The 13418-nt window shown below is 38.0% G+C and overlaps 1 protein-coding gene across 1 annotated transcript in view; it reads right to left on the bottom strand.

Moving 5' to 3' along the window:
- dnah2 (dynein, axonemal, heavy chain 2) overlaps positions 1-13418 on the bottom strand; it is a 521611-nt gene that overhangs the window by 479528 nt on the left and 28665 nt on the right. The window contains exons 2-3 of the mRNA XM_039749646.1: positions 8708-8766; positions 7602-7801 (exon numbers count right to left, since the gene is read on the bottom strand). Coding sequence (XP_039605580.1) covers positions 7602-7785 — 184 coding nt within the window. The 5' untranslated portion in view covers positions 7786-7801; positions 8708-8766. The remainder of the gene's footprint in view (positions 1-7601; positions 7802-8707; positions 8767-13418) is intronic.

The raw sequence follows: 13418 nt of genomic DNA, 5'->3' as shown, positions 1-13418 counted from the left end.
GAATTTAGAAATACAAAAAAGCATGTTTTACTTTTTCAATTGTTTTGAACAGGGGGAAGATTTGTAACAAATTATCAAAAGTAAGAGCAGAAAAGTAGCATAATCCTTTCTATTTCCAGAAGCCCATTTCTTTTTATCTCACACAGCTACTCCTTGAGTGCTGACTGCACAGTTGCCATTTTCTGTTTTCTCTTGTTTTTAACCCATTTCTCAAAGGTGTTCACGTTGAGTTAGGTGGAAGGTTTTAATTATTGTCACGTCAGTAAAAGTGGTTGTGTGAGCGAGTGTGTCCTGTAATGCAGGAGTGCCTTTTCTTCTTACTATATGTCTTACCATAGGCCAGACTAACACAATTTAAAATTTTGAAATAAAAACATTTTGTTATATTTAATTATTATGTGCCAGTTCTAATAGATTATGAGTACTGCAATATCATATACTTAAAAGGCTGGCAACTTGTAAATAAAGTCTGTATTATTTTCCAGTTTTCTGCAGGCACCTGATCAAGGTACCATGCAGCCATATTTGATGTTTTGATGCTTCAACTTTTGACGAGACTCACTGCATCAAAGCCTCTAGGATGCTTTATAATAATAAAAATGAATAATTTATAGCACTGAGGTTTTGCAGAATGTCCAGTGGGGCTATGTCATCTATTGGCCATGGAATCCCTGCAGGTTATTTTCTCCAACTGGAGTTCCTCTCCTGCCATCTGACTATAGCATTAGACTTTGCCTTTTACTACTACAACGTTTAGAGACTTCATTCTCAATTTAGTTGCAATTAATTTAAACTATACTTAGTCTTTATTACTTATTTCTACTCTGTAAGTATTAATACATTTTCTGTTTATTTATTAATTTTGCTGTTGGTAATATCCTTAAACTCTTGTAAACCACTTTGAAGTACATGTATAAAATGTAGGGCCCCACAAAAATACAATCTCATTGAAAAGTTAATTAAATCGTGAAAATAAGTTTAAAAAAAAAAATCAGAGAAAACTATGCTGATGGTTTACATTTAATAGTCAAAAAAGACAATCTTAGTGGTGGTGTACAGCAGCTGCACAACAGTGCAGATGGTAACATGTCTTACTTACTGCAAGTCAGTGGCATCATGGCTGGAGTCCCTCCTGTACCCTTCCTTCTTGACCTTATTTGTGCTTTATGTACAAACATATGTAGAGATAAATAATTATCAATACTATGTAAGTAGTAATATGTGAAGGGAAACCGTGTGTGGACCTAATCCAGGTAAGTAAAATCCTCAAAGGTATTGTCAAAGTAAATCCAGCGACATTCTTTCAGCTTAACAGTCAGTCACGTATTCAAGGACATCATTGGAAATTACGAGGAAGTGCATTTAAAACTGAAGCCAGGAAGCAGTCCTTAATGCAAAGAGTTGTGGAACTCTGGCACAAATTACAGAGGCATGGAGTTGAAGCAGAAACCTTGACAATGAAAAATCTGGATGAGATATTGGGGCAGCTTAGCTATTAGCTAAACAAATGGGCTTTCTCTTTGTCAAATTTCTTATGTTCTAAGTTATAACAAAAATTATGTAATTGTGTATTGCCAATAATTAATTGCATATTATTTATAAAATTATTTTCTGTTATAGGAAAAATGTTGGTTATTCACACTGTCTATACTTTTATCCATCTCTTACCATTATGATGTGCCTTTATTTTATTATCCATATTTTTATTTAATTATTTTTTCAATTTTATAGTAATTTTCCATTGGCATCTTCTCTATTTCTTAATTAAGAATGATTACATTACCATTGTCCCTTAAGAAATCAGGACTGTCACATTCTTTATCTATCCTGCCTTGTTCTTCATTAGTTCAAATTGTCTGATCTCCTCCTGCACAATTATATTGCTGTAAATTTAAAATGATCACTCCAGTTCATGAGTAGCTCATTGGTATTCTCTAAAATGACTCTGTTCCTTTGTGTACTATCATGATACTGTAACTGTGTTATTCATATCTTATCATGGGTTTCCTGGTTGCATAAGGCATGGCCAGAACGCAGCAAGGACCTGTGAATGGGAGAAAAATATTCCATAGATGATGCATTTTGGCATGCCAAGGCAGAAGGAAGGCCACACAAAGTAGGACCCGACCCTGGACAGGATGCCATTCCATCATGGGGCTCATTAACAAGCAACACACAAACCAGAATTCTCTCAAACCATGCCACTTTAGGACTGCTAATGTGCCTCATAAAGTTTATTTATTTTCTCTACTCAAGTCCCAGATGAACTTCTGCTGGCTGCAGGCACAAGGACATTCTAATATTATACCCCACTGTTATACATTGGGGGTGGAATCAGTTATTACTTTGTTTATTAAATGTCATTTCACCATAACTCATCTTTAACACAGCATGCATTTGCCAAACTCTGCATAAGTACTGTTTATATATGTAATATTCTGGTACATCTCACTGGGATCTTCACAAATCTCTTCTTCATAAACTAGCACTCATCACAAATTTATTGGTATTATTATCCAACTTATTTTGTTGCTTTTCAAGTCATAGACCTTTAAACAAAAATTAATGCACATTAGAAGGGAATCAAAGTGAATTCCCATTGTCGGATCTGAATTAAAACACTGCGGTATGTCAATGAGTCTGAAAAATAATTCAATTCTGCAGACACATTTTAATAGTCAACTTTTACCACAAAAACAACCTCTGGAAAATTATAACAATCTGGTTAATTCAGGGAATTTCAATATAACCTGCAATACTCTTGTTTTATTTACTATATTTACTAAGGTTGTCAGTTTAATTCCTGTTTTTGACTCACTCTTTGACCCTTAGGCAGTCACTTGGTCTGCCTGTGCTCCATCTTTAAAACATTCAAGCATCTGGGGATAGTGTTTGTTGTAGAAAGACACAACTTGCAACCATTGTGTGAATAGTATACACAGGGTTTTACTTTAATCTACAGTACATCAAAAGTTGATCTGTCTGTTTCTATACTCAGCAAAAAAAGAAAAGTCCTCTGACTTTCAACTGTTTTTACTTTCAGTAAACTTAATGTGTAAATATTTGTATGAACACTAAAAGAGTCAACACCATAAGACATAAACTAAAAATGTTTCACAATGTGTCCCTGAATGAAGGGAGCCTCAAAATCAAATGTACCAGTCAGTATCTGGTGTGGCCACCAGCTGCTTGAAGTACTGCAGTGCATCTCCTCCTCATGGACTGGACCAGATTTGTCAGTTCTTGCTGTGAGATGTTACCCCACTCTTCCACCAAGGCACCTGCAAGTTCCTGGACATTTCTGGGGAATGGCCCTAGCCATCGATCCAAATCGATCCGCTCCAGGGTACAGGTCTCGTGTAGCTCATTCCTTGACGATAAACACGAATCCGTCCATCACCCCTGGTGAGACAAAACCGTGACTCATCAGTGAAGAGCACTTTTTGCCACTCCTGTCTGGTCCAGCGAAGGTGGGTTTGTGCCCATAGGCGGCGTTGTTGCTGGTGATGTCTGGTAAGGACCTGCCTTACAACAGGCCTACAAGCCCTTAGTCCAGCCTCTCTCAGCCTATTGCGGACAGTCTGAGCACTGATGGAGGGATTGTGTGTTCCTGGTGTGACTCGGGCAGTTGTTGTGGCCATCCTGTACCTGTCACGCAGGTGTGATATTCGGATGTACCGATCCTGTGCAGGTGTTGTTACACGTGGTCTTCCACTGCGAGGATGATCAGCTGTCCTTCCTGTCTCCCTGTAGCGCTGTCTTAGGCGTCTCACAGTGCGGACATGGCAATTTATTGCCCTAGCCACATCAGCAGTCCTCATGCCTCCCTGCAGCATGCCTAATGCACGTTCACGCAGATGAGCAGGGACCCTGGGCATCTTTCTTTGGGTGTTTTTCACAGTCGGTAGACAAGTCTCTTTAGTGTCCTGCGTTTTTAGAACTGTGACCTTAAATGCCTACTTTCTGTAAGCTGTTAAGGTCTTAATGACCATTCCACAGGTGCATGTTAATTAATTGATTATGGTTAATTGAACTTGCATGGAAAACATTGTTTAAACCCTTTACAATGAAGATCTGTAAAGTTATTTGGATTTTTAAAACATTATTGTTGAAATACACAGTCCTGAAAAAGGGACGTTTCTTTTTTTTGCTGAGTATATAATACAATGAGAGCTGGTACACATATCTTAAAAAATAAAAAAAAAACATTCCTGTTATTTTTTCCAATGCAGTAATAGGCCTTTGCAATTAAGATTTTCCATTGTGTTGTTATGACTTCATTTACTGCAGTTTAATAATAATCCTCCCATTTGCTGTGTTAGTGTGCATTACATTTGAGGCCCATGTCAGGCTGACTCAAAGTAATATTCCACTATAGCATTATAAATCATGTTTTATAAAGTGCCCAGGTCTTGTGGGGGTGTGTATGTGAGTGACACCAGCAATGGACTTCTTCTTCTTCTTTCGGCTGTCCCAGTTATGGGTTGCCACAGCGGATCATCTTTTTCCATATCTTCCTGTCCTCTGCATCTTGCTATGTTAGATGCCAACAATGGACTACTGCCCAATATTCAGCACTAGTTTTTCCCTGTGTTTGATGCTGCCCCCACAATGACACGGAAATTCCATGAGCAAGTTCAGAAACAGAATGGTGAAAGGAACCTTTCATTGACAAGTTCCATCTTAAACCATTTAAAGTATAATTGTAGCTACATCTTTTCTAGGTTCTCAAAGACGAGCTGCTACTGAATTGGCAAGGTAGGATCCAGCATGAGTCAAAGTCGTAACAAAAGAAATTTCTCAGTCCAATAAGTTTGTTTTAAAAAGGTTTTGTGGAAATTTATAAAAGAAGCAAATCACAAAATTCAGAAAACAATTGTTAAAAAAGGAAAAAAGGTTTCTTCTTTGTTTCATTGCATTCTTAGCTTTCTCATGTTAAACTTCAGTTACTTTCGACACTTAATGGTTGTTACTTTTCTATGTCAGACTTACCTTAGCTTCACCTTGGCACATCAGTATGTTCAGTATGCGCACTACGTTCAATATAATTAGTACGGTTTGAAACGGTTTTCCCTCCATTACTTACCAACTGCAAGGCAGATCTTGAACTGAACTGGTCTGTAGTAATAATGACAAGAGATAACTACAATATTCCATGTACAATTTAGCAAGTAGGGGTTATAATAGAACCTCCCATAGACTAGGCATTAATATATAGGCAAACAGTTTAACATAACTAATGATAATAATAATAATAATTCTTTGCATTTATATAGTGTGGTGGATGGCCGGCTTCATATTCCGGCCCTCACCCCCAGGCCGTCTGGAGGAGTTCTCCCGACAGCATGGACGTGCCCCGAATTCCGGCAGGGCCTCATGGACTATGTAGTTTTTATGCACAGCCCTGTTGGATATCTTGGAGACCACTGGGAGTCGCTGTCGGGATGCCCGTGGACTCAAATATGCCCTATAACCCGGAAGTGCGTCATAATCCCGCGACAGGAAGAAACGACGTGCTTCCGGGGTGAAGATACGGACTATTTACCCTGACCCGGAAGGAATAAGGATTTGTAGACTGTTGGGCCGGAACACCTCCGGGTCAGGGAGTATAAAGGACTCTGGGAAAGCCCAGACAACAATCTGAGCTGGGAGGAAGGGTAGCCAAGTGTCTTGGAGAGAAGGATTTTTTGTTGATTAATTGCTGTATGAATAGTGTAGGGGGGAAGGTGCTTGGTGCACTGTCTTATAAGAAAATAAAAGAGTCTTGGACTTTTACTTGGCATTTGGAGTGGTACCTGAGGGTTCAAGAGGTGGATCAGAACCTCTACTGTGACAATAGCACTTTTCTCACTACTCAGTTCAATAAATTGCAATCAAGGGCCCAACAGTCCTTATTGGCATTATGGGATTCGAACCGGCAACCTTCCAATTGCCAGTGCAGATCCCTAGCCTCAGAGCTACCACTCCACCCCTAAGAAAACACTTTTATCAATTTAACATAACCTAAGCACAAATTGCTCTGACATTAATAACAATAAAATTAATTTATATAAAGCACATTCTCTGCTTGATTATTTGTTATTTATGCACAGCATTGTTTTTCAAGCCAGTGACTTGAAATGTGGCACACAGTCACTGTATTTCATAGCATAAAGTAATGTCTTCAACATGTAACATTTGATTTTGCCCTCCACTTTCCCAAACCACCAAAGTGGGGAGTCAGGGTATCTTAAGATCGGAGTGATTGACACCGTGAAAGAAAATTTAACAGCTTGCAAGCTACTAAGGGTTAAAAGCGGACAAAGCTGCTTTGCTATAATGGCAGTTTATTCATACAGGCGTCTGTCATAAGACAGGGTACAGTAAGCTGACTTAGGACAATGTACTTTTTTATGAACATGTCTATTAGACACAGGAAAGATGACCTTTCCTTCTTTAGGGTCGCTCTGACACATACACAAAACAGAAACGGTTAGCCAATTTGTGCAAAATTAAACGAAATGCTTGATAACGATATTATGCTTTTCTATAAGTAAGGGGAGGGGGGAGGGAGAAAATATAAAAAAGCCAATTGAAAAGCAGAACTTCATTCTTCTGCCTTGAAACGCATGAATCCTATGTACTCACCAGTGCCTGAATAAAGACTGAATGAAGACTGGTTGACTGAACTATTTCCGTCTTCCTCCGGGGTTACTTCCACAACACAAAATACTACAGTGTGATCTATTAACATAGAAACCGTGTCGCGCAGGTTGTGATAATCAATTGATGGTGGGTACACTTGACATTCAACCTAGAAATCCAAACTTGACTCCAGCCTATTATATTACACTTTTTGTTCAATCAAGCATTTCCCTGACTTTTTATCAAGGCCCAGTCATATTGTCTCTGGAATTACTGTATTTATTGCGGTCTGGGGTACTTTGCAGTGTGATGAGAGAGGTTTGTGACATTTATATTTTTAAGTAAATAAATCAAGAGTGAGCACAGGTGCACGTGCGAGCATGGATGCGCTGTGCCGAGGTTGATTGTGCATTAACAAGCAAATGCAAGCAGGTCAGTCAGGTTGTTCATTGACACCTTGGAGCAGGTGGAGGACAGCACTTGCACCCAATCGGGTCTATAAAGGGAGCCTGCACGGCAGAGAGGGGAGGAGAGAAAAAACAGAAAGAAAAGAGATGGAGCTTACAGGAAAGACTGATGGAGATGGCAGGATTCTTTCAGAAGAGATAAAAACATACAGTATCAAGACAAATGACTGTTGATGACAAACACACAGAACTGGTCAATCTGAGGCTTAGCAAAATATAAATAGAAATATTACCAAGATTCAGGTTCTGAATGCTCAATGAATGAACATCTTTGTTATAGTAAAGAGCAGTTATGTGGACAGTAATTTATACTCCATTAGCATAAAATTCAGAGTTTTTGCAAATGTACAATATTCCCATAACACAATTCAAAAATGACACATGAAGGCATGTCATGATTGAGCAAGGAACATATTTACTAGTTCCCCTGTGATCTAGTTAGTACATAATTTAATCTGATTGTTTCACTTCTTTAATATTCGAGCATCTGAGAATGGCAAAACACCTCACCTATTTCTTGTGTTTCAGTGGGTTCCTGTTTTTCAGTGCCTGCATCCTGAGGCGTTGGTGTTGCTCTGACCTTGGAAGAGCGATTTCGGGAGGATCCTGCACTTTTAGGTTTGCCACTTGGAGGTCGAGGGGATATTGGACTTTTGGGGCTTTTAGGCGACTTAGGACTTGGCTTCTTTGACATTTTTATGGAATTGTTCCTGAAATAAACACACATCATTATAAATTATAAATAAATCCAAATATGAGGCAAACTGATGTTAGGAATGCTCAGGAGCATAGAAAATGATTATCTAAATGGCAAATAGGAATAAGAAGATCTATAGGTTGGCAGTTTAATGTAAATAATTTAAACAAGGGATTTTATTCTTTGCTTTTAATATGTACACAATTAATCAGAATTCAAGTTAAAATTCAGAATACCATTTGGAGTGACACAATGGCACAGTGGCAGTGCTGCTGCATTGCAATAAGAAGAACAGCATTCACATCCTCCCTGCATGGAGTCACATCTCCCTGTATTCTTATGGACTTCTTCTGAGTGCTGCGGCTTGTTCCCACAGTGGGAAGACATGCAGGTTATGTAAATTAATGTTGTTAAATTAGAATATGTGTGTTTGTTTGTGTGTTCACCCTGCAATGGACTGGCTGCTTGTCCATATGTTGTTCCTTTCTTTCATCAAGTGATTTTTGGGATAGGCTCCAGTTGCTTGCGACCCTGATGTAGATAAGGAGGGTTGTAGGAAGATGGATGGATGAAAAAAAATCAATCCACTGTCTTTTTAACTTATACTTTCAGCTTATAGTTACAGTTAGCCAGAGCCAAACCAAGAAGCAATAAGGCACAAGCCAGTGAAATACAGGATGGAGACAAAAACAAACACATGATCATGCAGGTGGTCAATCTGGAAATCATGATGGTCCTGATGACATGTCATTGGAAGGCACACAAAAACCAAAGTCCCTGAACAAATCTTCCAAGTTCATAAGCAAGTTCTACATTGAAGAGATCCCTCACCTATATTGAATTCTGGTGTCACCAAACCCACTATGTCTTCCCATATTTTTTCAAAAGTAAATATACAGGATATACAACATTATCTTACCTTAACAGATAAAAGATGAGAAATGAGATCCAAAGACCAAATCAAATCAATCAGGTGACCTGCCACAAAAAAAAGTACTATTAATAAATAAAACATACCAGTGTTCTCTTTTTAAAATAAATTTGAAACAAATGAGCAGGTCCTGTAACTGAGGTGGACACCCTGACCTCTTTAAAGAACTGCATGGTTAGAAGATGCTGACAGTTCTTTCTTATCAGATTCCATTTGACACATCATTTAGCATTTTTTAGGTGCGTTCGCATATATCTAATGTACAAAGCACCTTTGCAAACGCTAATGTCTGTCCATCCATCTCCATGAAACAAATTATCCCTGTAGACCAGTGTTTTTGAGGTGTGGCACAAGTAATCTTCAAAGTAACATGCTGTGAAGGTTCAATTTTTGTTGCAATACCTCAAACAGATTGCGCTGTACAAAGTTTTAAAATTTCAGTTTTTCCCATTGAAAAGCATTGGCAAATTTGCAAACTCGTTCATCTTAAAACAGAGAAACATTTTGTGTGTCTTCAACCAGGACTTCATATACGGTTTCAATATTACTTTGAGAGAAGTGGCATGAACTTGCACATTTTGTAGATTTCCTTCTTTTACTCGCCTGCCAGCTGTCTGGATGCCCAATGTAAGCGAGTCAAACACCGGGCAGAGTGGGCACATGCAAAGATCTCCCACAGCAGCATAAGTCTCCTGCAGCTTTAGGTATGTTAACTTACAAGAAAACAAAAATGTAATTTCTCTGGAAATAATGGAAGGAAAAAAAAAATAAATTATGTAAGCATGTTTAACTGACTGAATAATATTATCTACAGATTATTACTGTAAAGAACCGACGTTATCAACCTGCAGCTAAATGGTGTTTGAACTAATTAATAAAACGAGAAAGGTGCATCTGCTGATAAAACTGATGGAAACATAGGACAGGTTTAGAAATTAACAGTGACATCGGGTGGTGTGGGGTTTCAGTGGCATCTCTGGCACCTCTGGCACCCAGCTCCTGATCTTTCAATCCCAGGTTTACATGGACAATTACAGCAAGCCCCTGACCTTCTTGCCCATCTTACCATTTATATTCCAGTAATACAATAAATCAGTCCCTTTCCAAATTACTTATTTATATAATTTTAAAGAATTACTGTTTTTAACTAATATTTAGTAGCTATATGGGGAACTGATTTCAGTTCCATTTCTCCCTTTACAGGTTCACATTGATTTTGTGTTAATAGATATCTTTCATTTGCTAATTATTGGATACTGCTGTATTGGGTATACTATCATTTATGCTATGTTTAACAAAACTGAACCACAATTAGTCAGAGACCCTCCACTATTAACACACGTTAGTCAATGCTACTTTCACATCCCTTGAAATGGAATCTGAGCCACCACAATCCTGATGGTGCTCAATTTTTAAATTCATTGTAAAGTGCTGCTAAAAAACACATATAAATGTGTCTACTAACACATGGAATTGCATTCTATATAAACATTCTATTCTTTTACTTTTGAATATGACTCTTTGTTACAAAACTGTTAATTAAACAAAAACGTAATAACTGAATGATGTAAATAAAAAAGACAAAACTTTCCAACTTTAATAATGGTTGACTTAGTCAACCGACTTTGACTTAGACCACCTAATAATAAATAATATATAATAATAATAATAATAATAATACATTTTATACCTGAATGTTAAGCGTATGCTTGCAAAGCATTCATTGTCTAATAATTCATCTACTATAGATATTGAGCAATGTATCTTATAGCAAGATCTCAAACACTTTTATTTTAGGTAAGAGAACAAAAATACATTGTATAAAGAAAAAAAAATGTCAACCAAATAGAGATATCTACTTGGCCAAATACACATGCCTGACAGCAATCCATCAAAAAAACAAAAAAAAAACACACAACTTCTCCTACCTATAAATGACAGTTTAATGGCAAAAAAGGCACAATCTGATGGCTCATACAGTTTTTTGAAACAACAACAAAACAAGCAAAAACAATTAATTTTTGGCAAATTCTAAAAAATATCCTCAGTAATAGTAATTTAAACTCATTTAGAACTCAAAGAGTGAGTTTAAATACTTTCATATCAACAGTACAGAGTAATGGGGATTGTGGAAGAGAGTTGAAGAAGAGAGTGCAGGTAGGGTGGAATGGGTGGAGAAGAGTGTCAGGAGTAATTTGTAACAGACGGGTATCAGCAAGAGCGAACGGGAAGGTCTACAGGACGGTAGTGAGACCAGCTATGTTAAATGGGCTGGAGACGGTGGCACTGACTAGAAAGCAGGAGACAGAGCTGGAGGTGGCAGAGTTAAAGATGCTAAGATTTGAATTGAGTGTGATGAGGATGGATAGGATTAGAAATGAATACATTAGAGGGTCAGCTCAAGTTGGACGTTGAGAGACAAAGTCAGAGAGGCGAGATTGCATTGGTTTGGACATGTGCAGAGGAGAGATGCCGAGTACATTGGGAGAAGGATGCTAAGTATAGAGCTGCCAAGCAAGAGGAATAGAGGAAGGCCTAAGCGAAGGTTTATGGATGTGGTGAGAGAAGACATGCAGGTGATGGGTTTAATGAAACAAGATGCAGAGGACAGAAAGATATGGAAGAAGATGATCCACTGTGGCAACACCTAACGGGAGTAGCGAACAGAAGAGGAATTAACTTTTGGCAATTTAAGACAATATAAGACAATACTTTCCCCGCTGAGCTATGAAAGGTGGATTGAGTTCTCCAATTAAGACAAATGCATTTTTGTAAAAGCATTTTTTTTATGATCAATTGCTGAGTATTTCCAATACACTAAATTAACTAGAATCGTATAGAACAATTACAACTGACCCCATGCCCTGAAACCCATGCCACCAAAGCAAACAAAAGTTAAGGTGTGGGGTTTATAAGGCGAGTTACATAGTACAGTATCATTCCTATTTAGAGTTGGAGAAAAAGAGAGATCAGAGGATCAACTGACAAAACAAGAGGAAAAGAGAGACATCACATTCTGTTAACTATTAACATATTTGTAAATAAAAAGAAAAAAGATGAGGGAAGAAAGACAAAATAAATAGAAAAGGGATGAGGGAAGAAAAACAAAATAAGACAGGAGAGGCTAAAATCACATAATCCCAGAGCACAGTAATTCCTGCAGTCTGACATACAGGACAGTCATAACGGTAGCCACTGATTTTAAGAGATGCGTAGTGAAAAAGAGAGATGCGAGTATGCCATTTCACTGCTACACCAATATGTCTCTCAAAACAATGCTAAACATAACAGATGATAGGGAACTCCTATAGGATTTAAGCTTCATACAAGCAAAGAGAAATCCTTTTAGACAGTTAGGAGCAACAATGGAGGATTCGATGTGCAATCACAGCGGAGGAGAGGAGTGGAGGGATAGTCAGGACTGATAGAAAAAGGGATGAAGGCCTAGTGGTGGTATTTCATACCACGCAGAGACAACCCCCAAACCCTGACAATCCTACTTCAAATTAGTGTGGAATGGTTAAGATTGGGTCTTTTGATATTCCAGAAAAAATATGTTCATGAAAGCAATTCAGTATAGGATGCCACAGTAGATTTCGCTTAGATAATATTATCTCAAGAGGTGGGTTGTAAAGCATTAAATTTACTCCATTAATTGTACTTGCTTTTTCATATTAATTTTTAATAAGGATTACTGAGATTGCTTTGACCAGAGAGCAGTAGCTAACTATAATTTGTTTAAGTTAATATTTGGGAAGGGCTATGGGTGTGCATTCCTGCCACTCAAAAAAAAATAAAAAAACTGCCTTATTTCACCGAGATGTTATCTGCTTTCTGGTGGCAGCTTCATTATTGCATGTGACTTTGTGATCCAGTGACTTGGAGAGATTCAGAAGGCACATAGTGTGCAATCAGTGCAACCGACAGAACCACATGTTAGATCTCTTAATCAATGTATGTGCTCATAGTTAGCATTTCTGGTGCCAGGAATTCAATTTTGTTTGACTGGTCAGTGTTTGTATGGAGTTCATGAGTGTTTGCACAGATTGCTGTGAGTCACTGTGTGCAACTTCATGTGATTTCACCTGTTTTATGACTATAAATTGGAAATGTGCCATTAATCGCTATCTGTTATCAAAATACATTTATGTCTGTGTATACTGTCAAGCAAATTACATCTGTCCAGTATAAGATCAAAGGATGAAAGTGCCAGGGTGCCAGTCATTTGCAAAGCACTGCCAGCACACTTACCCAGGAAGAAACAAGATTAGATTATACCAGGGTGCTGTGAGCAATACAGTAACAGAAAACTATAAACTCTTTAAATCTGGTTATTTACTACAGATAATAATTTCAAACAGACAACATTGTGTTAACACTACTTAGCATTCACACTCATTAATTCATAATCTTGTCATAGGCATTTGGATTAATAACAGTAAGGCTTCGAAAATACTGAAAGAGAAGGTTGTTAAAACCCTAATCACATATTGCTTATCAAGTGAATGATTTAGGATGTTGCTATAGCAGATAAAGAGTCTGTGACACAAATATGCAAAACTTTCTTCTTTATTTTTGTTTGCCTGCACGCATGTGTGCCCAGGGATCACCACCTTGGCTCTGCTGAGGTAAGATATACCACAATGGGGGGAGAGGAGGCGCTCACATGAACAGTTTCTCTCTTTCTACCCACAGGAGA

This window comes from Polypterus senegalus, chromosome 3, assembly GCF_016835505.1.
Source record: "Polypterus senegalus isolate Bchr_013 chromosome 3, ASM1683550v1, whole genome shotgun sequence".
Taxonomy (NCBI): domain Eukaryota; kingdom Metazoa; phylum Chordata; class Cladistia; order Polypteriformes; family Polypteridae; genus Polypterus; species Polypterus senegalus.
This window is presented reverse-complemented; position numbering and strand designations above follow the sequence as displayed.